General features: G+C 36.6%; 2 protein-coding genes across 3 annotated transcripts in view; both read right to left on the reverse strand.

The window, feature by feature from the left end:
- The window catches only part of dym (dymeclin), an 83,937-nt gene extending 66,823 nt beyond the window's left edge, over window positions 1-17,114 (reverse strand). The window contains exons 1-6 of the mRNA XM_082141628.1: window positions 16,907-17,114; window positions 15,571-15,766; window positions 7,518-7,570; window positions 7,078-7,171; window positions 5,051-5,184; window positions 3,320-3,392 (exon numbers count right to left, since the gene is read on the reverse strand). Coding sequence (XP_081997754.1) covers window positions 3,320-3,392; window positions 5,051-5,184; window positions 7,078-7,171; window positions 7,518-7,570; window positions 15,571-15,710 — 494 coding nt within the window. The 5' untranslated portion in view covers window positions 15,711-15,766; window positions 16,907-17,114. The remainder of the gene's footprint in view (window positions 1-3,319; window positions 3,393-5,050; window positions 5,185-7,077; window positions 7,172-7,517; window positions 7,571-15,570; window positions 15,767-16,906) is intronic.
- A 1,439-nt stretch (window positions 17,115-18,553) lies between these two features.
- Window positions 18,554-26,980, reverse strand: part of atp8b1 (ATPase phospholipid transporting 8B1) — a 39,477-nt gene continuing 31,050 nt past the window's right edge. For both annotated transcript variants that reach the window (XM_082141561.1, XM_082141562.1), the window contains exons 22-28: window positions 25,958-26,249; window positions 24,353-24,576; window positions 24,188-24,271; window positions 22,790-23,035; window positions 22,443-22,581; window positions 21,110-21,240; window positions 18,554-20,346 (exon numbers count right to left, since the gene is read on the reverse strand). In XM_082141561.1, the coding sequence (XP_081997687.1) occupies window positions 20,116-20,346; window positions 21,110-21,240; window positions 22,443-22,581; window positions 22,790-23,035; window positions 24,188-24,271; window positions 24,353-24,576; window positions 25,958-26,249 (1,347 nt within the window). In that variant the 3' untranslated portion in view covers window positions 18,554-20,115. The remainder of the gene's footprint in view (window positions 20,347-21,109; window positions 21,241-22,442; window positions 22,582-22,789; window positions 23,036-24,187; window positions 24,272-24,352; window positions 24,577-25,957; window positions 26,250-26,980) is intronic.

Consider the following 26,980-nt stretch of genomic DNA (forward strand, 5'->3'; position numbering starts at 1 on the left):
TCCTCCACATTTCTCACTTCACTTCCACTTCCCAGTGCTGTGAAGTCACTTGGCATGATTCCCTTTCACTTTCTCTCTCTCACACACACACACACACACACACTATTATTACATTCATAATAACATGAAGAGTTTCCTATAGGATTCTGTTTTTGCAATGAGGACAAACCAAACCCCACATACAGGGCTTTAACGACACATTAAAATCACACCGAATAAAACATTTTACAACATTATTTTAGTGCTTTGAATTTCTTTGGTTATTAAAATACAATAATTACAAAACTCTTAAATACAATAATTACAAAACTCTTAAATACAATAATTACAAAACTCACAAATAAAATTTGCAATAAAAAAAAGAAAAGAAAAAAGTACACTACAAAAAAAAGGAACGAAGTAAAGGATTTCAGATTATTTTGAGGTGGAGTTGACTAGTTGAAATGTTGAAAACTCTTTGAACAAAAGACTAGAATTAAAGGGATACTTCACCGTTTTTTCATATTAAACTATGTTATTCCCTTAACTAAGACGAGTTGAGGGAATAACAGTTTAATATGAAAAAACGGTGAAGTATCCCTTTAAACAAGGTCAAATGTACTAAACTGAGATGACTTTAATACAAAAAAGCGTAAGGGTGATGATGAGGGATGTGTATGCTCTGTGGACGTGGGCTGATAATAAATATTTTGGTACTTGTTTTTATTAAATTACTTATTATTAACAGCCATATTATTAACAGCCTTGCCTCTTACATGCTTGGTAAAGTTTGAATATTGTCGATTACCGATGACAAACATATCTCCGAATGAACTCTCATTAACAATCTTACAAAACTAATAAAAAACAATAACATGATTAGTCACATTTAGCACCATAAACAGAATTATATCATTACAAATCTGCTCCATCTATGGTAAAAGGTCAGACGGACAGCGTCCCTTCTCGTCTTCTGAAGTCATGTTTATGCTGCATTTATGTACAGCTCTTTTTCACTATATGCTTTCATTGTGTGAATAATGAACATTATCTTTGTGTTTCACAGAAAAAAGAAATGTCACACGGGCTTGGAATGACGTAAATGACTTTTCTCCATCACCTTACACACTATAAACGCTCTGATGTTTGTGTGTCTCTGCAGCTATTTCATTTCTTGTTTTGATCTGTGCGGTAATTTGAGCTACAATTCACAATATCCTTCAGAACAGCGTGATAAGAATCCTGTCTCCGGCAGTCCGGCTACAGAATCGCTCAAAAACACGTAGGAACCAGCGAGTCGGGGATCTGAATGTGACCCGCGCCTGACTTCTCCTGGAGAGCACGTAGCAAGGAAACGAGACAAACGGCAACAAAAACAGACACGGGACAACAACAGCACACTGAACTCTGTTACAATACAACAACTACGCAATCCACTTACACACGTGAGACAGCACAAAATAACAGGCTTTATTTTAAACCCGCTTCAACTGTGTTTAAGTGACGTTCCTCAAGTTCTCGGTTCCTTCTCAATGCCTTGTGATTTACAAACTAAGTCTCTTGATTCATTTAAGATCGTATTGCATGCAGTTTTTTTATTATTTAATTTAGTTATTACTGCCCTTTGACATCAGAAACAGCTGTCAGTCTATTGTAACAGACACAAATGTTCAATAAATCATATTTGCATGAATCTCATGAAAACATATCCAGGTTACGTTTCATCCCAAAATTCAAATGATGATGAATAAACAAAAAAACAAACAAAAAAAATAAAATAATAATAATTTTTTTTAATAAATAAAAAGGGCATATTAGGTCTCCTTTAATAAGATCACAAATGTGGTTTAATTACGTAAATAGGGGCATTTTAAGCACTGAACAGTAAGAAGGGTTCGTACACCTTTTCCAAGGTCAAATTCAAGCACTTTCAAGGTCCATTTTAAAGCTTTTTCCAGCACCTTACACCACCGTAAATTACATACCAATACAACGTCAAAATTATATTATTTAGTGTTTTTTATCACATTACAAGAGATAATGCTATAAACAGCCAAAATTGTGTTTCGTAATAGCAGAAGGATCAGATATTTAAGCAAATCACAAGTTTTATTTTTCAAAATGTATCACGCGGCCAATAAAAATGGGCCATCGCAAATCACTCTGAATCTGAAGGGCTACATTTTATTTCTCCATTTAATAAACAAACTATTGAGTCAGATGGGTATTTGTTGTGAAAGAAACACAGTTAGAATTTCATGCATTTTTAAGCATTTTATCGAAAATGTAAGCACTTTTCATACCTTGAAAACACTACATCAAAATTCAAGCATTTTCAAGGATTTCAAGCACCCATACAAACCCTGAGTAAGATACACACAAACACATCATCATCATCATGATGATCAGTGTAATATGGTTCTCATTATAGACTGGGTGGAACACAAGGACACTCTAGAACATTCAGAGTGGGTAAATCTATCTGTCCTTTGAATACATACAAACACTGGAAACATGCAGGAGGCAAGCTGAATAATGCAGTGCTGGTGTGGTTATCTCTCTACAGAGATTTACAGATGTGTGTGAAGGGCGTCATGATTTCATGCATGAAGGTGTCCTCCACTCAGGTGTGTAAATGACAGCGGGTTACACAGAGGTCTGATGAGACACACGGGCGCTCAGGGATCATGGAAAAACACGTAAAGGGAAGCGTGTAAAAACAAAGGAGCAAAATGTCCCGTTTTTAAGAAGATGTGTCGAGTTAAAAGTAGTAACTTTGTACATGCTACCCTTGCTAAATGACTTTGTTTCATAAACGACGAATTTTGCAACACTAACAACTAAACTGAATCAACAAATGAACTGACTCGAGCTGAATAATGACACTATTGTCTTCTGTAGCTCTGCTTACAGCTGAATTTGTCTCATTTGATGAAGTCTGCATCACTGATTCTATTATTTTCCTGTTTATTACTGTGAAGCTGCTTTGAAACAATCTGTATTGTATAAAGCGCTATATACATAAAGGTCAGGTGGTATGATTAATTGTGCTAATATGTTTGACAGCATTGACAGTCCTACTTTTTAAATTCTTGAACTTCATGAAAAAAATGTATGAAAATATTTGATTTTGTGTGTATAAATAAGGACTGCGACACCTCATTGTTTGAGTCAGAGATGACCTTCACACACTGTATGTGAGAGACCCGTCATACATCACGACAATAACACACGCACACACCTCCCTCTCACACTGAGACATACTTTATCACTTAGTATTTGCAAGACGGAGAAATCCAGAACAAAAACAAACACACACAGTTCTTCTTCGGGTACTCACAGAAGCGGCACTTCAACGATGAGATGCACCAAATTACAGACCAGCTCCTCCAGAAGATCCTCACAGATGGAGTCTGTTAACACACACACACACACACACATATCACAGGTCAGGTCAGAGACGGGAACGCTGACACATCATCAATGTAAATATAGTCTGTGAAAAGTTTCTTTAGGTCACTGGTTCTGTATGTTGCTCATTCTGATTGGTCAGAGATGACATTTATACTCAGATGTGGGTTGCGACACATCAAACAACTGAGAAGCTGTCAGGCTGGACAGACCAGATACCATAAATGCTCTAAAAAGCACTTTTATTTTGCCTTTCGGACATTATTATTGATAAGCACGATGGAGAGAGGACAGGAAGTGTGTAGGAAAAGAACAGGATCAGGAAATGACCCGAGTGAGTCTCAAACTTGCATGCCACACATGAGCTTCACTGCTTCGAGTGTCTTGGTCTGATGCTGAAACAGACCTTCAAAACACTAACTTTATCTTCTTTTGTGAAATCAAAGATGGGAAATGTGCGTCAGGGTTATTTACAAAAACTGAAACTATTAAAAACATTTTTGTTCATTTAAATAGAGAAATAAAATATTAATATTAAATTAAAAACGTAAACTTAAACTAAATGAGGAATGTTGTCTTGGAAACTAACTGAAATGAGTTTAAGTACTTACTAGAAATATATATAAAAATGTTAACTGAACTAAATCGTTATATTAATATAAAAACTAATAAAACAACAAAAGCACATAATAAAATGACTAAAAATTTAATAAGGACATTTTAATTGAAAATGAAATAAGTTAACATGAAAAATGAAAATATAAAAATAAAAGGTAACTCAAAATATTAATAAAAAACTATAATAGTATAAACATAATACTAAAATAACACTGATGTGTCTTTCTTAATGGACATCAGATATTCACACAAAATAATACAACCTAAAAAAAAAAAAAAAGACTGTGGGGACCAACCTTGTGGCCTGATGAGGAAACCAGTTCTAGTTAGGGTTAAGGATAGTCTGGGTTAAGGAGAGTCTGGGTTAGGGTTAGTCTGGGTTAGGGATAGGGTGGGTTAGGTTATGTTAGGTTAGTGCTAGTCTGGAGTAATTAGAACTAGCTTAAGCTAAAAAAAAAGATCAATATATTTAGCTATACTTTATGGACACTGCCTCTTTCATCTTGGAACATTTACAAATATAAATTGATATATAAATAATAATAAATAAGGTTCGTTTAGGTTTAAGGTTAGCTGTTAGCTTTACATAAAAACAATGTTAATACTTTACAACAAAGTCTCAGTTGTTAACATTTCATTAGTTAACATGAACAAACAATGAAAAATAATAAGTGCTATCAAACTAGCATTTATTAATTTAGTTCATGTTATTTTCATTCATTATTCATTAACTAACATAAATGCTGTAAAAATATCGAATGCTTATTGTTAGCTCATGTTAGCTAATGCATTAACTACAAAACAAATGAGACCTTGTTGTAAAGTGTGTTCTCATTTAGGTAACCAGGTAAATATGTGTAGGTACTATATGTGTGAGGGTCAAATATAATTAAACACGTCAAAAACTAAAATAAAAACAAAAAATAGAATGAAGCCAAGCTGTGTGTGTGTGGGTGGGTGTGTGTGTGTGTGTGTGTGTGTGTGTGTGTGTGTGTGTGTGTGTGTGTGTGTGTGTGTGTGAGAGAGTGTGAGAGAGAGATACCATAGGTTCCTGGCGCCCTCTCCTGGTAGGAGAACTGTAAGTGCAGCTCTTCTTCACTCATCTCCCTGATGAAGACCTTCAGCAAACAGCGCACCAGAAACAAAGCATTATGGGCCTGCCAGATGAATAACTGACTAGAGAGAGAGAAAGAGAGAGAGAGAGTCATAGATAATTATTGACCTACAGCAGCCTGTGAACTGTGGCCTGACCCTGTCAGTGGTTTTGGATCCTTCTTGACTAAACCAACACACACACAGGCTGTCAGGCGTCTGTAGTAGTTACTATATCATTACAAGTTCATACACTGAGAAACAGCTCACATGCACAGCTAAGACATCAGCTGACCCTGGATCAAATGTGTGACTGAGGGTTTGATCTCTGCATAGTTCAGATCAGAACACATCATAAATATTCTCTCAGAGGATCACAGTGTGACGGTTCACATGCACGCGCTGTAGGAGCGCTGGGTCACTCCCCGCTCTGGAGTCATGCTACAGCAACACTTTGAGCACAGACATCAGCTCTGGTGGTGTGTGTGTGTGTGTGTGTGTGTGTGATGCTGTGGCCTGCACAGATGTTATTCCCATGGGAAAATCATATCACAAACATCTTAACGGTACCATCCTGAGTGATTACTTAACGTGCCCTGAATATCACGACTGTGTGGGAAAAGACGTAAAAAAAAATTTGATTTCTCAAAATCTCACAGATGTTCTGAGCCTCCGGGAACCACAAAAACAAAAATCTCATCCGCTTTCACACACAAGGTGTTACTATATACTATACCAGAGGTGTGAATCTGTTCTTGCCTCACGATTTGATTATAAAAGAATTCTCGGTTCATCTTTTCCTCCAATTCTTTTATGAATAATAATTATTATATTAATAATCACAACATGTAGTTATTTTTGTCATGTTATATTTGCTATTAAAAATAAGAACAAAGATACAAATAACAAACATAGATATAGAATAAATACGAGTCAAGTCAATATAAGAAAGGGACAAAATTAAATTAGTGCATTATTTTTTTTCTTCATTTTAAATATTTTTAACAAGCATTCAAGTAAGAAATAATACAGAAATAATACAGAAATTTAATATTTACATATTAAATGAATCACTACATAGTCTTTAGTTATTAATTACAAATAAATTGATCATTATTAAAGCTACAAAAGTGATTTAGTCAAGAGCAGTGAGTGATTCCCTTTTCTTTTGATGTTTAATTGACATTAATGGCCGACAGTAGCAGGTTTATTATATTATGACTTATGCACGGATCCAATATAATGTTACACATCTTACACATTATTTCCTCATTCATGCATGTTCTTTTTGTAAAAAATACAACCAAAACATCAGACAAGTGCTTTGCTTACGAAGGACATACACGCAATTTTTTTTATTAATATAGATATCAATAAGAGTATTTTTGCTGCTTAATATTTGGAGTGAGTAGGATTTTTTTTTAAATACTTTTATTCAGCAGGCATGCCTTAAATTGCTCAAAACTGAAAGTAAAGCCATTTATAATGTTACAAAATATTTCCATTTCAAATGAATGCTGTTCTTTTGAAGTTTCTATTCAAGGAAAAAATACTTCTACCGAAATATTAAGCAGAAAAAACATTGATAAGAACCACTATTAATAGTTGAGCACCAATAATTATTGATAATATTATTTAAATGATCATATTAGAATGATTTCTTAAAAAAAAATCATAATTATTCCAAACTTGTTTGATTAATTACAATAAAAAACACATGTGACTGGTTTCTGCATAAACATGGAAAGTGAATAATAAATAAACATGAAAGAGCCACTATTTAAAATATAATATTTTTAGAAACTTGTACGCACTTATTTGTGATGTTTGCTCGAGAAACCATCATTTAAGCACAAGTCAGTTTTCATGCAATGGATTTTGGATACTGTGTGTCTTCATATTATTCACTGTTTATGGATATTTAAAACGACACACAGCTCTTATATGCACACATTAGTGAAGACGTATCTCACTTACTCTTGGCATTCTGTGGAAATCTTCAGTTCTTTGGTTCTGCTGAGAAAGACTCTCACCAACGCCCCGAAGTTCCCAGACCTGGGGTTGTTCTGAACTATAAAGAGCCGAGACAGAAGATCAAAAACACAAAACATAATTTCCCATCTGAAGGTTGTTTATGATAAGTGCTACTAAACCAAATCAACAGAATGCATTAAGGATTCCTTGTGATTTAATGGTAAACAAACTAGTCAATAAACGCAATAAATTACATACAGCACATCATAAAAGCAGAGTTGACTTGGGATCGGTTATCATTTGAATGGTGTGGCTTCATGCGCACACAGACCTAAATTACAGAGCTTTATTTCACAGGACAGTGGGTTTGAAATCAGTGTGCGTCTCTTTGCACAGAGGGCTGTAATGAAATGGCAGTAAATCACTCATACAAACACACATACTTAGAGTCTTAGCCAGCGGGACGACAGCCTCCTCCAGGAGTTTAGCATCAGCACTGCAAACACAGAGAGAGAGAGAGAGAGAGATAAACGTCATATGAGAGAAATATCAATGAGCCACTCAAGCCAGGGTTTTACAATGAATCTAACATGGTCAAGAGATGCTTGTAAGTGTTGCAGTAAAATCATGAAGGGAAAGCAATGATAAAGGAAATCATTGTTCAATAAATAATGAATAATATTGACCCAAAAAAAAAAAAAAAAGGTTTTACATTGATTAATTTGACATTGTTGGTCATTAAAAGTAGTCATTAAAACTTCAACGAGCAAGTAAATACTGCAATGAACTGATTAACAGATTATGTCTGGATACAGCTGAGAAGTTCACGATGTCAAATCACAATTTTCTGACCTACTTTTCATACTATATTGAATTAGTTAAATATGTTAAACTGTATTGACAACAACATTACACGTTGTTGATTTGCATGGGATTTGTGTCTTACGACAGGAAAACATAAAAGTGCACTCTATTCATGCAATGAGTAAACAATAATGCAGAACAACTTCAACGACAAGTCTATCATAATGAACATGAACATTTCCACAAAAGAAAGAGATGCTGAAATAGTGTGTGTGATGTGAGATTCTCTGTCTCCCTCTGGTGTCCGTCCCTCATATAACCTTCAAACTGAGAGAGAGCGATAGATGACCTAACCTACATCCACCTGGGGCCTGTACCATGAAGCCAGTTTAGGTGGGCTAGCCAGGTATGTTTCAGTTTAGTTTGCGCCAAACCTGGGTTTTAGGCACCATGAAAGTGGTTTGGCTTTTAGCAGTGTTCATCGCCATAGTAACTAATGCTATGTTCTAGGTAAGAGGTTGCAAACCAAACTTGGACCAATCAGCTGTGAGCAAAGTGACATGTCTGATGCGATAAAGTGACACCACCTGTTCCTACTCCAAATTAAAGGTCACGACATAGCAAATTATTTTTAAAGACAAAATCGTCTGGCTTTTAGTAATGCTCATTTAGAATAATTATTCTGTGTGATTTAGATATTATTTATGTAATTAATATACCCTTAAAGGTGCATTAAGCAACTTTTCATGTTAAAAATACCCGTTTTCTAACCCATACATGCTTAAACAATTGCCTGATGGGCTGAATGAGCCCTTCTCTGATCACTGAGATTGTCTCTATAATCCTGTAAAGTAAAATAAATAAGAGGGATTCGGGCCGGAATTTTAGACTGGGCGTGACGTCATGCACGTTCACGGCACGCTCACCTGGCTGTCTGGCAGGTTTGTGTATTCGCCGCCATTCTCCGTAGAAGATGGATTCTAAGAGACCGGCTTGTAGTTCATTTCAAACACCAACGCAAACTCCACGTAAGATAAAAAAAAGAAAACTTTTGTCCGTGAGCGTGCACACTTCTGGCTGCAGTTTCGCTTGCCGCCAGAGGGGGCATAGTTCTGCAAAAACTCAGAGACTTGCGCAATGCACCTTTAATCTATCACACATGCACAATTTTAGTTTATCAATTATTACACACAGTTTAAATGAATAAATAAAGGTAATATAAATACGCTTTAGAATAAATAGATAAAGCTATAAAATGATACATGTGAGCTTAAATGTTCAATTTCAACTTTACAACTTTTACTTCCACTTTCACTTTTTCAATCTCGTAATATTCTGCAGAAGAAGTGAATCGCAGTTTCACTCTTTCTCAGCATGTGATTGGCTGTTCACTGCTGATGTCACACCTAAAATCCTAAACTCAAAATCAAAGCCTGATTTGACAGAGAAAGTTGATGATCAGCATCATGGTACCAACAAAGCCTGCTGAATTGGTTTGGTTTTGTCAACTCGAAACTAATCCTGTAACCCTGAGTTTGTTCATGAGCTCATCATGACATCAACAACACACATCATCAGACAGAAACCGGTGAAAGTGCAATCAATTACTGTACGTTAGCAGTTAACTATAACAGGAAAAACACTAAATATAATGGGAAAGGCATTTAGAAAACAACTTTAACCATTTACTCAGTCATCATCACTCATCAAACCACGTTAACTTTCTAAATAAACACAGCAGAAACATCTTCTACGGTCAGCTAGTATTGTATAGTTGTGTGTATATGTTGTTTTTTCAGACATGTTTCACAATACAGCGCTGGTGCGAGTTTGCTTCTGTTTTGTTAAAGAAATTTCAAGTGCCCTGGGAGTGTGTCTGTGGTCATATAAACGAGAACAATTTTTCTTGTTCTTTTTATACATTTGAATTAGATAAATTGACAAACTCACTGCTTCTCAACCAGAGGGCCTCAGCGAACTTCCAACAGGACGCCTCAAAATTTGTAATTAATTATTTTTCATAATATTTTACAACGATCTAACTTAATAGGTATCTAACATTAAACACTATAAAAACAGACAACCAAGACTTAACCAAAAAAACCTATTTCTTAATTTCTTTTTCAAGAACATTCCAATTTCTGGAATCACAAAATAATTTGTAGTTAAATTACATATGCCAACACTCCCAGTTTCGGGATGGTTCGGAGTAATTTCAACCTAGGGTCCTTTGCACCATGAACTCGAGCCAAACACCCCCCAGAAGCCTTTTTTTCCTTTAGTCGAACATTATTAAAGTTAGAGCTTATTTAGAGATATCAGCCGGATGGTTTAGTGCAGGCGCTAATGGATCCAAGGTTGTATCTCGTAAATTACCCCACTAATAATGCCCAGAATGGTACCAAACTTCTACAGTCGTACAAATAGGTTCTGTTCTCATAAAACGAGGCATTGGAAAGTTTGTAAGTACATCAGGAGTTTATTTAAATAACACTTGCCTGATGGCTAATGCTACCGCTAACCCGGACGTCGACGTCACTTCGCTGAGTTGAGAAAAGCACGTAAAAGTCCTGGCGGAAAGTGATGCACAAGGATGTAGTGTAACGACGCCCAGTTCCAGGAATGCACTAATATTTTGTTGGTAGTACCAGTTTGCAGCAATTATTAGTTAACACTAAGTTGTCAACACTTCGGAAAAATTATAAAAAATGCACCGCTTTCTGCCAGGACTTTTACGGGCTTTTCCAAAGGACAAAGGTGCAAAGGACCCTAGGTTGAAATTACTCCGAACCATCCCTTTAATATGTTATAGTTAATTATGTTGATATTATTTAGGGAGCCTTTGAATATTGTATTGGACATTTAGGTCAAAAAGTTTGAGAACCACAATACAAAACCTCCCAGTCCACATAGACTATTTATTTAAAAACTGTGAAAAAAAAAAAGAAGAAAAAGAGACCTCGTTCAGAATTAATCATGATCATCCGTCACAATTTGAGCACTAGGGCTGAGCAAAATAGAGAAGCTAATAAACCATTATCTTAACATAAACAAGACAAGGAAGCATTTTAAAACTAGTCTAATCACACCAAGCATTAGGAAACTTAATGGTCAAAAAGGCCCCGTTTACACCTGGTATTAAGATGCGTTTAGTGGACGACGCTAAATAAAAGTGTAAATGGGGTCTTAAACATTTTGAGCTTGTCCACTTTCAACCACTTCCAGAGGTAGTTGAAAACACATTCGACCGTAGTGTAAACGCTCATGTGGTCTAATACGTTTAAACAGCCACAAAAGGCCGCCTGCTCTCCGCCTACTGAGCAAACATTATGGGAAGCGTGCGAGCCAGGCGGGATTTAAAGGGCACCTATTATGCAAAATTCACTTTTACATGGTGTTTGAACATAAATGTGTGTTGGCAGTGTGTGTACACAACCAGCCTATAATGATAAAAATCCACACAGTGCTTTTTTTTTAAATCCCCATAAATCATAAGCACTGTCTCAGAACAAGCCGTTCTCAGATTCGGGGCAATGTGACGTCACTTTGCACAGGCCCCGCCCACGACTGTTGATTGACACTGCAGTTTGAGCATAGACCCGCCCTGAGTGAGCTGGACACAGTCCGCCATTGTTTCGACGCTAGAGCAACTGTAGACAGAAATGTTTCCTAAGCGATTGCGGTGTTTTGTTGTTGGATGTAAGAATGAATATAGCAGTCTTCATTTACTCTCGTTGTTACTAGAGGATGGATCTGTACCAACTGTTCGTGATCAAGCTTACAGTCTCCGGAGCGTCTGGCCACGGCAGAAATGAAAGTGGGAGCGCACACTTTATGACAGCTCATCGAGTCGTTGTACGGATATAAAGTTTACCAGTTTATTAAGCACCCTCTGAGAAGGTGTGTATATATTTGTTTACTGTTGGTCGGTTGTAACGAGTGTTTTGTGTACTTCGCTGTGTATGTTGATGATAATGAAGTGATTTTCTGTAGTAAAACTAACGCTTCATCTTTTGTGTGATGTACAATAAACTTCATTGAACTCATCAGTATATTTTGGTCATCATTCGGACGAGGTCTGCTACAGCAGGCTTGTATTAATAGTGGATAAAAGCAGATGACAAATTAGTTATAAGCGTCCGTAATTAAACTAAACTATACCTGTTCTATCTCCATACAGCATATATTCTCTGGCTCTGTGGGCATTACTGTCCGACTCCGAGTCGAAATGAACACCGCTACTGAGAGTTTCTGTTTTGATATTATCAGATGAGATTGTCCTGGCTCTGAGCGTGAGCTCGTGAGGCTCCGCCCTTTGGGCGGCAGCAGCAGCTCATTTGCATTTAAAGGGATACACACTAAAACGGTGCGTTTTTCTGAGCCCCAAAAAATGACAATTTAAACATGCTGTAAAAAAATATCTGTTGGGTATTTTGAGCTAAAACTTCACATACACACTCTGGGGACATCAGAGACTTATTTTACATCTTGTAAATAGGGGCATAATAGGTGCCCTTTAAATGTTGTCAGCTGGAGACCCAAGTTTGGTTTGAAGATAAAAAACGTACCAAGCAAGCACAATGTTCTCTCAGCATTCCTGATTTCTAACACCGTGATCTTGCGGCTCTCAGAGCAGAAACAAAAGCTGATGCTCTTCATATGTTTTTCAGTCATCAGGTGTAAATTTTGCGAGCTTATTTTGTCCATTAGATAGAAAGACCTTTAAAAACACATGCATTTATATGGAAGTAGAATAATGTCAAATGTTTTTGAAATAAAAAGCCTGTTGAATTGCACTACTTGAAAAAAAATAGGCATTGCATTAACCATGCTTGCATTTTAATGCATTGTATTTTTAGTGCTTACATTTTTATGGGCTGAAATTCAACATGGTTGAATATTTAAGCTATGAATATTTAAATTAAAAACATTTCAAACACCTTTTCATTATTAAAAATTCAATAATCCATATTCACCTTTCATATTTCACTTCCAAAATATTCAAACTGTTTAAAAATACAACCAATAATATTCAACAGGCAATTTTCGGTCCATTTTATTTCGCTTTGCAAATTCGCTTCCACAAATTCAGTGGTTCAAATTCGACAGTAAATTCAACATTGACGTCCAGGAACTGCAGGAAAAGCAGTAGATTGCCGAGCATACTCTCCATCTGCTGTTAGTCGACCTCACCATCAGATGGTGCAAAAGCGCGTGTTGAAGACCAGCAACAGTTAGAACAAGTCATTCATTCATAAAACTCATTTACAGCAATGTAAGTGTATTTGTGATTATTATGACGGCTGTTTTATGTTAAATTCAGCGTCTTCACGGTTACTTTACCTGTGTAGCCTACATGCATCTTTCTCTACCGTGAACGAGATTATAATGTTATTCCCCGATGCGGATATACAGATCCAATGTTACATTTTTGAGCTTGACATATATTTCTCTTGGTTGTTTAGTTGCCTTAACTTTATATTGTGGCGATGTGCTGCATGCAGGCTATTAGGGTTTCCCTCAATACGGATTCCCCTGCTGGACATATACAACGCTTATCTTAGCTTAATGGACTACAGTGATGTAAAAGACCAAACTCGCAGGCAAGCAGATGGACTCAGAATAACGCGCAAAGCTTAATGCTGAGCGTTTCCCAGTGATAGACTGGCATATACAGATGGCTTGATGTTGGACATTCGCACATTTAGGGACCGTCTCTAAAGTGTGTACGACTTTGGTATACACGTTTCTAACTCCGATAGCATTTGAATAGAACGACTTACAGTCATAAAACCAACTGTAAAGTGTTCATTTAGTGTCAGGCATAATGCGCACCCTTTGGATTTTTGATATTTATTCAAATAAATTTAAGTTTGCTATTGAAGTTAGAAACGTGTATGCCAATGTTGTATGCAACTTTAGAGACGGTCCCTAAATGTGCGAATGTCCAATGTCAAGCCAATTTTTACATTTAGTCATTTAGCAGAAGCTTTTATCCAAAGCGATTTACAGTTAAACTAACAATAGGAGGACAATATGCAAGTGCTGTGACAGTTTAAGCTAATGCAATACACGTATGCATACTATATATATATATATATATATATATGTATATATGTATATGTGTTGATTTTATGCCAGTATATCACGAAACGCTCAGCATGAAACGTTGCGCGTTAAGTTCATATTCTGAGTCCATCTTCTTGCCTGTAGCCTATATAATAGCCTACAGCCTACTTCCCTAATAAGGTGCAAGATTGGTCTTTCACATCACTGTATCAACGGAAGGGAAATCCTTGAGTATGAGGTATTGAGGGAAACCGATTATAATCCTGTTCATGGTAGAGAAAGCTGATGACATGTAGAATACACAGGGAAAGTAACAATGAAGTTATTGAATGAAACATAAACACAGCTTTTGTGTGTTTATCATCTTTTCCGCATATACTGACACGGATAATCATTTTCATTTTATGAATGAATGTCTTCGTCAGCAACAAGCGCTTTTGCACCATCTGATGGTGAGGTCGACTAACAGCAGATGGAGAGTATGCTCGGCAATCTACTGCTTTTCCTGCAGTTCCTGGACGTCAATGTTGAATTTACTGTCGAATTTGAACCACTGAATTTGTGGAAGCGAATTTGCAAAGCGAAATAAAATGGACCGAAAATTGCCTGTTGAATATTATAGGTTGTATTTTTAAACAGTTTGAATATTTTGGAAGTGAAATATGAAAGGTGAATATGGATTATTGAATTTTTAATAATGAAAAGGTGTTTGAAATGTTTTTAATTGAAATATTCACAGCTTAAATATTCAACCATGTTGAATTTCAGTCCATAAAAATGTAAGCACTAAAAATACAATGCATTAAAATGCAAGCATGGTTAATGCAATGCCTATTTTTTTTCAAGTAGTGCAATTCAACAGGCTTTTTATTTCAAAAACATTTGACATTATTCTACTTCCATACATTTACCCGCTCATAGACCCTCCCCTCGAAGAAATCAGGACAGAAGTGGTCAAAAGTGGACAAAAGAGGCGGATTAAAACACCAGGTGTAAACGTGCATGTGTCTCCCTAATCTACTTCCGATGCGATCGACCAAAACACATCCTAATACCAGGTGTAAACAGGGCCAGAGACAGCAGCACATTCCAATATTCAATGTGTCGTCCAGCCCATGAGCACATGATCAACATACAACACATCCCACATTAACATGTCAACATCTGTACAGTATTTAGCATCTTCAAGAGGGGATTGCTACTCACTTTACATGCTAAAAAGTTAGCCAATAAGAGCAGGGCTCATTTGCATGCCTTAGTCCACATTAATAGACAGCATTTTTTGTGTTTGTTTGACATTAGTATTATAGTTTGACTAGCAAAACTATGTTTTTTTAGCACAACTTACAAATTTGGGAAGATGGTGTTGCATATTCAAACACACACCCAGCTATCCAAACACACAGTTTGTGAAGTCGAGTTTCTTTGAAACACCGAATTTGTCGTGACTCCTTTCCTATCCCAATTTAAAACTCATCAGATCTAAACGAATCACACACAAACAACCTATTTTTTCTATTGAAAATGGCGATTTTGGCTGAGAGATAAGTTTGCATCTATGATCTTTGAACGAATGTAAGTGTATGAGACATGAGTGATGGGGGGGTCAGAGGAGTGTCTCACCTGCTGGTGGGGCTAGTGAAGGTGAAGGAGATCAGCTGGTTCCAGAAGGGCTCATTCTCCGATATGGCATCTGGACCAATCAGATTGCGGATGCTCTGGCTCTCCGACAGGTCGCTCACCTGACTGGTGTTTGCACCCATCGCCTCCAGAAACCACGAGAGACTGCCTCAGAGCCTCATCGCCAGCCAAGCAAAACCTGGAGGATCATGAGAGCAATCACTTCACTGAGTAAAGTTATTAGTTTGACAAATAAGAAGGAAGGAGGAACTAAATACTTAAGCAGGAGTCCACACACTTAAAACAGGTTTGATGGGTAGACACAGAGCCCTAACACACAAACACACACCTCTTTTGTTAAGCACACACCCTTTACACACACATTGTTGACGTGCCACTGGTTTCCTGGTGTGGAGTGTGAAACTCTCTTCAGAAGCTGCCGAAAAGCAGTGAAGGTTTTCATTAAACATCCTGGTTAATGTTACATTTTATCTGATCAAAGATGATGACGTGACCTCCTCTCTTAGTCAATAACAAGGAAACTCAAATCAAAAACAAGTTGAACATATGTCAGCACAAGCAACTACATTTTGCATAAAGAAAATGAACACAACACATTTGTATTGTGACATTATTTTCATGGCAATTAACCACATTTTCACTACTAATCTTAATTATGTAATGCATCCAGATCTGAGCTCCTTCTAGTCTTGACAGATTTGGGTGAGATTCGCCTAAAGATGCTCAAAGGCACAAACAATCATGATGCAATGGTGCAAAATATCTTGCCAATTACTAAAATCAATAATGTATTGAATGCCATCAAGATTACAGGTGATAACAGACTACAGGTAAGTACCTCATGAATAACCTACAGAATACAGGTAAGTTACACATTTACAGACTAGGTCAAACACCTGCAGGACATCAATGTTTAGACTGCAGTCTGTATGAACACAAACACTGTCTAATATACACAGCCTATGATTTCACACAAGGCTGGTGAAGACTGATTAATAATGTCATTCAAAACTTCCTGTAAAGAATGGAATTAATTCACTTAGACATATTTGGGCTTTCCTCAGTCAGAGGGCTGTCAAATAACTCACTCCACAGCTTCTATACCCACCGCAGATACAATCACTAGAATGCAGTTAAATATTCATTTTATATGACTATATTATGGTACGCAATTCCCTGTGTAGAAGTTAATAAGTGTCCAGTAAGCTATACACTTAGCAACAATTAGCTTGCAGACTCGAGTGAATGGAGAAATCCATTATAAACCCGTTAGCTTCAATGCTGGAATGCTAGCAAGCTAACGACAAGAATAACTTACCTGATGAATGTCAGAATTGACAGCGCCTCAGAAAAGCCTCTCGCGTTCCTTAAGACAAGCGTCTATGTATTTTCAGAAGGGAAACAACTAAATGAGTCGTAATTAGTAAAGGCAAATTTCCAGTAAAGTGTGTTTAACAGTGTAAGTTTGAGCTGTATTGACTCTGTTAGCTCTGCGTCTCCACGTCACCACTGACGCTCGTGACATCCCGAGCACGCGCAGAATAACCCTCCAATCCTACAAGGAGAGGCGGAGTACTCATGAATATTCATTAGAATCCTTAAAGACGATTGCCACGTAACATAAGCAAGCACGATCTTATTAATATTCAGTAGTGCATTAGCCTCAGATTATAGCTATATATACATCATAATATACATATATAGCCAATTTAAAAATATCTATGTGTAGCAGGGTTCATAAATTCGCCATCGTGAAAACGAATAAATACTGTAAAATCAGTGTTAACGATTCGTAATATATAGTTTTCAACATTGATAATAATCAGAAATGTGTTTTTTTTTAGCATCAAATCTGCTTTGATCACAGGAATAAATTACAGTTTACAATATATGCACATAGAAAACAGTTATTTTAAAGTGAAATAATATTTCACAATATTTCTGCTTTTACTGTATATTTGATCAAATAAAAGCACCTTTGATGAGCAGCATTTATTCTCGAAATTTATAGTCTTATATATAGTAATAATAAGTGTTTGGGGGTAACGCATTACAAGTAACGAGTTACGTAATCAGATTACTTTTTTAAGTAACTAGCAAAGTAATGCATTTCTTTTCAATTTATAATAAAATATCAGTTACTTTTTCAAATTAGTAATGCAAGTTACTTGTATTGACTGACAGCTCTCCTGTCTCCATGTTGAGAGGAATCATGAGTAAGTGCATCCTACTGTATTTTAGTTCTAGACTAAATGTGAGCATGCATTTACTCATCGCACTTGCACAAAATCAGATTCAGTCGACTATTCCTCAAAATGAATAAAAACAGTGAAGTAACAGTGATATCTTAAAATATGTCAGTCTTATTCTGTCTTAAGATGCACACCAGTAATGTTTTTTTCTAAGGCACGTTTAAAAAAAAAAAAGCTACTTAAATGCACTCATTTAAATAAGGCCCAATCCTGGCTTAAGCCCAGTTTCTGAAACCGGGCTTTTTTAATCTCATTTAACTGTATTTGCCACTGACCTTCGATGATCCAATTCAGCCATACTAATAAGCAAAAATGACTAGATTTTTTGTTGTTTTTATTGCTGAAGTGTTGAACTTCTATTCCTGTGTCCTATTCTTCTGCAATCCAGAACAGCGGCACAGATGTACGGTTTGTTTGAGCGTCGCCCTCTACTGTACAGGTGTGAATTTGCATTTCCTTTTACATTTGCACTTCTGGTGTGAAAGGGCCTTTACATTTGCCAAAAAATACAACTTTTAGTTGTACAACAAGCCCAGCCCAGGAGCGGAAAAGTGACGCAAAAGTAATGCAACACATTACTTTCCATAAAAAGTAACTAATTAATGCAATTAGTTACTATTTTAGGAAGAAACGCGATATTGTAATGCCAACACTGGTAATAATAAACATGAAGAATGTACTTTCCACCACAAACAACGTCTCAAAGCCAAAAGTTCTATATCTTTTTCTTTATTTATAGACATTTGTGTAAAGTATTTTACAGTACATTACAGACAGACAATCCACAGAGCTGTGTAAAAGTAAATCTGTCACATTGATATGGCTAGGTAAAGCCTTTCGGTTCATTCAATATGCACATTTAGAACAACCAGCCTAATAAATATAGTGTTTTCTCATAAATGATTTTTATCATATGGCAGGTTATTTTAAATCTTGTAACAGGTTTCATATAACTAGGGTTAAAATGAGAAATATATGTCCGCCTCCCAAGTCCCTGTACCAAAAGTGCAAAGTCTCATGATATAAGAAGAAGTGAATGTCATTAATGCTTCATTCTTGCGCAGACGGCTATTCCTGTCAAAGCTGAAGGCAAGACGACCCATTTAAAAAGAGTTCTCAGAACAATGAAATATTAAATCAGAGAAGACACTACAACGAGTGCATTAAAAATGATCTATGAACCTCTAGTCAGATTTTACGGGACATATGTTGAAAAATAGAGCATGAGTGGTTTGAAGACAGAGGCCTTGAGGAACAGATGAGTTCAGAAGTATTTATGTAAACATGAGGTTTCACCACTCATTCATTCTTTCACGGCTCATAAGGAACATCATCTAGAACAAAACACCAACACCCTGCAGATTAAACCGTGAGGAGATTTCATTGTGAGGTTTGTGGGATTCGGCCCTTTGCTCGGACATTCTGCAAAAGGGAACCAAAAAAAAACAAAAACATTTTGAACATTTCAAGATAAAGGTCTTCAGAAAGTCCTGAAGGGAAAAATAATTTAATCAACACCTTCAATACACTGCAAAATTATTAAAAATCGTTTTCTTAATCAGTATTTTTTGCATTGTGTGTCAGTAAAAATATGTAGACAAGACCCTTAAACAACGTGAATTAACTTGAGAAGCAAAATTGCAAAGTATAAATGTTAAAGAATGTTATACAATTTAGTTTTATGATATTTTTCAAGGGGGTGAGAAATAAAATAAAATATATTATCTGTATATACATCAAATATATATGTATATATGTCAAATCTTACACCATTTTGCTTGTCAACTAAATATATATTACTTTAAGAAAGTTGATATTTTTAGTGGAAAAAATACTGTAAGAAAATGATTCTTTGCAGTGTATAAAGAAAGAACGTTTTTATCGGTGATGAGATTAGAAACACACGCGCGCGCGCACACACACACACACACACACACACACACACACACACTCATTCTCTCTTTGAAGGGCAGGACCCTTAATTGTACTTGTGCAAAAAACGGACAAAAGTGTGACTCCAAAATAAAAAACACACGGTAAAAACCTGAGAAAAACAATTTGTTGTACGCAGCGCACAACGTTAAAACCTGTACAGGTCATCGGTGAGTGTTTACTTGTACTTTCCCTTTAAAGCCCTTCTTCCCCCATTTCCCATTGGCTCTTTCATTTGTCCCGCCCCTTAAATGACACGTAACCTCTTCCTATTGGCCCGTTCCAGTGGGCAGCTCAGATATGACCGGGTAAAGGCACATTACGAATGCAGGTAGAGAGTGTCTCAGATGTTTTCAGCCTGAGGAACCTCTCGTATGCTGTCTCTGAGTTCAGGACGAACGCGCGGCCGCTGGCGAACGCTGCGCCCCGTCGCGATGATGTCGGCGTAGCCGCGGGAGTGCGAGAAGGCGTAAGCTGAGCGACGAGACCCTCCGCCACGCACGAATGCTGGCTTCTTCTTCCTCCTCTCCTCCTCTTCATCCTCAAGCTCATATTTCTTCCTGTTCCTCTGGACCTGGAGGAAGAACATGAGATTCAGAAACAATAAAACATCTGTATAGTGTATTTAACCTAGAATATTCTGTGCGTCACCAATTATGCCCTTTTAGAAAGTAATGATTTTGTTCCTGGGCTCTATTAGAATAGGCTTTCATGCTTGAATGTTCATTATTTTTCTCATACATTTCTGAAATGCATAACTTGGACAATGTCACCTCTGATAACAGACTCTAAATTGTAATATAGACGTGCCTTTTCTGTAAAGCTGCTTTGAAACGATATGTATTGTGAAAAGCGCTATGCAAATAAATGTGAATTGAAATTAATTATATTTCTCATATTTGTCATTGTTGCAGCTCCTCTCTTCCCAGTCTGTCAGTAATGCTCTGTTTAGTTCCTGTCTCTATGAAGCCCCTCCTTCTGAAAAGCACACTGTGCTCTGATTGGTCGGATGGAGCAGTGTGTTGTGATTGGTCAAGCGTTCGATTGTGTTTGAAAAATGTCCCGCCCCTCACCATAACATGAGTTTTAACACACTACTAACTAGCTCAACCAGGCCCCGCCCCTTTATTCTGCATATTAATTATTTAAATGAGGAATATTGTGACGCGTTCGTTCCCGGAAGAAACTCAAGACTACAATGGAGGCGTTTCAGGGAGTTCAGAAACACTGACACTGATAAAGAGAAGAACTTTGCAGAGCTTTTTCATGCTCAAACAGCAACATTACACCCTGAAGAAAGCATTATCGGTCCTGTTTGAGGACGCCGCTGATCTCACCTTGTCTCCAACAGAGGGCCAGATGGTTTGATGGAGGAACTGGATGCAGATGACAGGAAGAAGACAGATTCCCACCGTTAGAATGATGGTCAGCCACAGGTACGGCTGTCTCAGGGCGTTCGACGCGGCACCTAGACGTCAGAACAACGATGAGATTATTACACACCAGACCATAACATGGTCTCTGTTTGAGAATGAACAGTGAAGATAACAGTGTAGTAAAGGTTTCCTGTGTGCCATAGAAGCTTACAGCCCAAATGTGTTATTTTAGTAGTATTTATATACTATTATAGTTTTATATTTTCAGTTTTTCAGTATTATTTTAAAAGATTTTGTTATGCGCTTTTGTCATTTGTATTCATTTTTTATATTACAATTTAAGATGAATACATTTTTATTTCGGTTGTAGTTTTTATACTATTACTAATTTACCAGTTACTAATTTTACTGTTTCAACATTTCAAATTTTTGTTTAATTTAAGATTTTCTTCTAATATTTATAATACTAATATTTATTTCCAGCTTTATATTTTCAGTTTTAAGATTTAGCGTAATTGTGTGTTTTTGTCATTTGTGTTACTTTATTTTTTAAAGATTACTATTTTTATGTTTAATATATTGTTTAAAATGTGAACTTCTTATTGCAGTTAGTTTCAAATTTCCACTTAAAATTTTATCTAATATTTATATTTTATTCTAATTCAGCTTTAATTCAGTTAAAAAAGTTTTTAACAGTTTTAGTTAACAATAAGTTAAAAATTACAAAAGTTTCAAAATTACATCAAATTCATATATTCAATTTAAAAGAAGCCTAGATTTCTTTTAAATGCAGATTAAAAAAATATTTTTTATATATTTATACATTTTGGATACATTTGTTTGACTAATTAACATGGTGATTAAATAAAATAATAAATAATCATCAATATTCCTCAACTCTGTAATAAAGCCTACCATCTCTTAGCCATTATTTTATGTTAAAAGGACCTGTGATTTTTTAATTCTGTAGCTTTTGAATCACATTTCTATAAAAACATGTATATCATGCAACGTTTAAATCTCAATAATCATAAAATTGTGATGCAACTTTTTGTTCATTTCACCCATCGCTATCGATGTCATTTTTACATGATCTCAGACCGTAACACATCCAGGAAATCCTTCTCATATAAAGTGCACACATAAGGCCTCAGAAGACCTGGAATTTAATGCAAAAGTAGCATGGACTCATTTTATTTTTGTTTTGGGAGTCATTTCTTGAGCTTCGGTTCCAGTAAGCAAACTAAACCAGTAGACATTGTGCAATAAAGGTTACTATGACTTCATTGCCCACCTGTGAAAGTGAAGGTCGTTGGGAAAATGACGTGGATTCCTGCGCTGTGGATGTCAAACATGATGCCGAAGTAAAGGGCTATACTGCCGATCACTGCAAAAAAGTTCACGAATGTCCAGTAGGAGGTGTTTAATGAGATCTGGGGATGACAAGAAAAAAATAAAACTACATCAGAAATCATCTAGAACATTCTAGAAAGATCAGCTCAATAGTTCAAGTTCAATCCATGTTAGAAACAAGCTAGACATAAAATGTATGTCTATTTATTTGGAAACTGAAAAGTTTGTTGCGCAATATAAAAACCCAATGAAATGTGGTCACATGATCAAGATTGGCCAATCGGGTACCTGCAGGTTGACGGTGATGATGAGCGAGGAGGCGGCCACCACAGCGAAGGACTGGTAATCGGACGGAGCCTCCCCGTCCTGTCCCATCGTCTGCCGGAACGCACCATACGGGATGAAGAAGATTATGAGGGAGGTGAAGATGCCGTGGAACAAACTGATGAAGAAGTTCCTGTAGTTGAACAACGATCCTAGCTGGCCAGGAAGATAGAGCTTCGGGAACCGTAAACTCAGTTTGTCATTCACGTCCTACACAAGGAAGAAAAAGATGTGGTTTAAAGGCTGGAAACGTGCATTTAAAGGCACAGTACGCGATTTCTGAGAAACACTGTTGAAAATTTAAATCAACACCCAAACAAGCAATTTTGTGTATATTTTCCAGATGTCTGTGCTGTGTGCGCTCAACATAGTCTTGGCTGTGTAAATAGGAGAAAAAACAATGTGGGTCGGACCAACAACCACAATATCATAAACTCTCATAGCCAATCGCAGAAGGGGGCGTATCCGCTTATGATGGGGAGGATTGAGAGTGAGCAAACGGGGACGGCTGAGATTTTACCAAAGAGGAAAGGGTCAGAGGAATATAAGTGGAAAAATGAAGGGTTACGAACAGACAAGAGCTTTAGGACCCATGGCAATATCGGAAAAGCTTTCCAGCGCAGGAGAGACGTTAGAGAGCAGGAAGGCCTGAAAATGGATGCCAAGCTTGCATTGTTTCTGCTCGATACATGAGTAACACAGAACCAAGATATGCTGTTGTTGTTGTTGAATCACAGCTGATTCATCCATACTTGCGCGAGCTGTCTGATGTTAGTCATGTCCAGTGTTGCATAACGTGTTTGTTATTTTGGGGGCGGAGCAATGAAGGGAGGGGTGTGTTTGTTTGGGTGTCGATTTCAAATATCAACAGTGTTTCTCAGAAATCACTTACTGCACTTTTAGCAAAGTACATTTTTTCAATTTCATGTTGATTTTCATACGGTTTTTAAAGCTCACAGAAACGGCACTGAATTTTAGTGCTTCAACTTAAAACTTGCTTCAGTTTGTTTAATATTTCTATTTAGGTTTAGTTTAGTTTAAGTTCAGTTACATTTTTTAGAACTGTAATTTTGTAAGTAATTTTTGTGCTTCAAATTAAACTTCCGTTGTTCAATGTTTTTCATATACACACATATACATGCATACATACATACACACAACACACACACACACACACACACACACACACACAATACATATATATATATATATATATATATATATAGTTATTTATGCATTTTTGATAAATTAGTTTGACTGCAATTTACATGACTGTAAAAAAAACCCCCAAAAACCATCAATATTCTTCAATTCTGTGATAAGCCTAGCTTCTCTCGGCCATTATTCTATGACAAGCGATACCTGATCCAGAAGGCCGACGAGGAGAACGGGCAGACTGCTGTAGCAGACGTTGTACAGGGTGATGAACCAGTCTTCATAAGCCGTCTACACAACACAAACAAGAGTGTTTAAAAACAAGAATCAGCTTAAAACAGAGATTTTGAGATACGGAAATCCTTCGCTTGCCTGTGAGGAAAATCCGTTGAAGAAGGAGAACCAGAAGTGCACCAGGGTGAAGGCGAAGTTCTTGTAGAAGAAGTACCGCAGGAATTTGCACATTCGGATGTAGGACCAGCGCCCGTGGACCAGCAGGAGGCGCTGTAGGAAGCGGAACTGAGCGAAGGCGTAATCGCTGGACATCACCGCCTGCATCCCCTCCTGACCACTGATGCCCACACCGATGTCTGCGGCTGCAGAGGAGCATGGGAAGGAAAGGTTGGCTCTCTTTTAAACATTTAATATGACTTCATACTTTAAATAAAATTAATTTGAACTAAAAAAAACAAAAAAAAAAAACATTTATCAATTATATATCTCTATGAATGAATAAATACATAAAAACAAAACTATAAATACACCTTCTATAAATATACAATAAATACAAAAACTCTTTAAATAAAATAAATAAGTAAAGAAATAATTCTATAAATACATACTAAATAAATAAATATCAATTGATCATTTTAAAATGAATCAATAACATCAATAATAATATCTACTAAATACATTTACATTTTACATTTATTCATTTAGCTGACGCTTTTTATCCAAAGCGACTTACAATTGCTATATATGTCAGAGGTCGCACGCCTCTGGAGCAACTAGGGGTTAAGTGTCTTGCTCAGGGACACATTGGTGTCTCACAGTGGATTCGAACCCGGGTCTCTCACACCAAAGGCATGTGTCTTATCCATTGCGCCACCACCACCCTATGTATCTACTAGAATAACTAAAACAAACTGAAATAAAATTAAAACTAAATAGAAAATGAAAATATAAAAATAACAAAATGCTAAAATTGTAACAAAATGTTTTATGTATTTAAAAACATAATAATAATAGTATGTCATTAGATATGCATCCATTTCATACACCTATCTTATATGCGAATTTTGGGATCTTGCAAAAACACTGGATTAAAAACGCCACGATGTGCATAAATTCTAACAATGTGTATAAAAAAACATGCGTTCAATTGAGGTGGATTTTTTTTTATTTTTATGAGAATACATGCACATAAACTACGATGGAAACATGTTCACTGAATACATCCCTCATCATGAGCAACAAAAACCTCACGTGACTTCAACAGAGCATGTGATTGGATAACTGGACTAACCAGCGGACCAATCGCATCGCACAGCATCTCAAATATTGGTTTGGTGGTTCTGAAAAGCCTGAGCCAAAGTCTGTCATCAGAATGATTCGGTTTAATTCCCTTCCTCGTACGACTGTGATCCCAAACACCAGCATCCAAACGCAAGATAACATGACAGTGTTTACAGTGTTTCATCTGCCGCTCTGAGACGCAAGTCATTTATGATGTATGTAAAAAGAGCCACAGTGGCTTCCCCCATTACAGTGATTTCCAGTTTTATTTTACAGATATTTTGTGCCAATTTTAAGGAAGTGATGATTTTGTTCTCTTCGACTCGCTGGGTGGAAACGGTGCTTCATTCGCCAATATTTCATGCGATATTCCAATTTCGACCATAAGTTAAATATGCAACTTTGGATGGAAACATAGCCATTGACACTAAAACAACACTGGTCAGGGTCAGTTAAACTCACTCTTGATCATGTTGACGTCATTGGCTCCGTCCCCGATGGACAGGGTCACGGCCTTCTTGTAGCGCTTCACCAGACTGACCACGTTTGCCTTCTGTTTGGGTGTCACTCGACAGCAGATCACCGAGCTGCACTCACACGCCATGTCCACGAAGTCTTCCTGCCTCTTCTCCTTCTCCCACTCATCGATGGGTTGGTTGACGTCCGTAGGGTTGTTGGAGTTCCTGTAGCGTTTCCTGAGCTTCTTCAGACGCAAGCGACGCCGCTTCTTTTTCTTCTCGTACAGTATCTCGTTCTGCATGGAGAGGAGAAAGTCATTTTAAATTCCTAGTAGGAGATACAAATTTGTAACTTAAAGGCTTGAAAATCTTTCATTCATTTCCCTTTGTCCTGGTCAACTTGGTGAGTCACTCCACAGGACTTGATGACTAAAGTATTACCTATAGCTCAGACTAGATTGCTTTATCTCAAACGGTAGAGCATTGTGCTAGCAACGCCAAGGTCATGGGTTCGATTATCAGGGAATGCGTGAACTGCATCTGCTAAAAGTGTAAATGTAAGGTTATTTATTTATGACCATTTTAAAGGCAATATTAAGGGCATGATGTACATTTATGATTAGTCTTTTATGCAAATGGTAATTATAAGATAAATGCCAATATATGTTAACATTTTCACAATGTTCATTTCAATGTTTCAGTCACTGCAAGATCATTTCCATGTTTTGCTTATTTTAATTATCTATTAAATGTTTGTGGTTTTTTTAACATTAAATTTGAAAATCAAAAATGAGATTTTTTTGTGGAGGACAGCAAATGTCATGTCAGCTGCTCATTATCATCAAGACAACGAACGTTTTACAATTTTTTTGTCAAAATTAATTTCACTAAATTAATTAAATGTTTTTATAATATATATATATATTTTTTTTTTTTTTGCAAAAAAAAAAAAAGCAGGATTCTTTGTTGAATCGAAAACTCAAAAGAACAGAATTTATTTTGAAATAGAAAATTTCATAACATTATA

The sequence above is a fragment of the Leuciscus leuciscus genome, assembly GCF_965113295.1.
Source record: "Leuciscus leuciscus genome assembly, chromosome: 16".
Classification (NCBI taxonomy): Eukaryota; Metazoa; Chordata; class Actinopteri; order Cypriniformes; family Leuciscidae; genus Leuciscus; species Leuciscus leuciscus.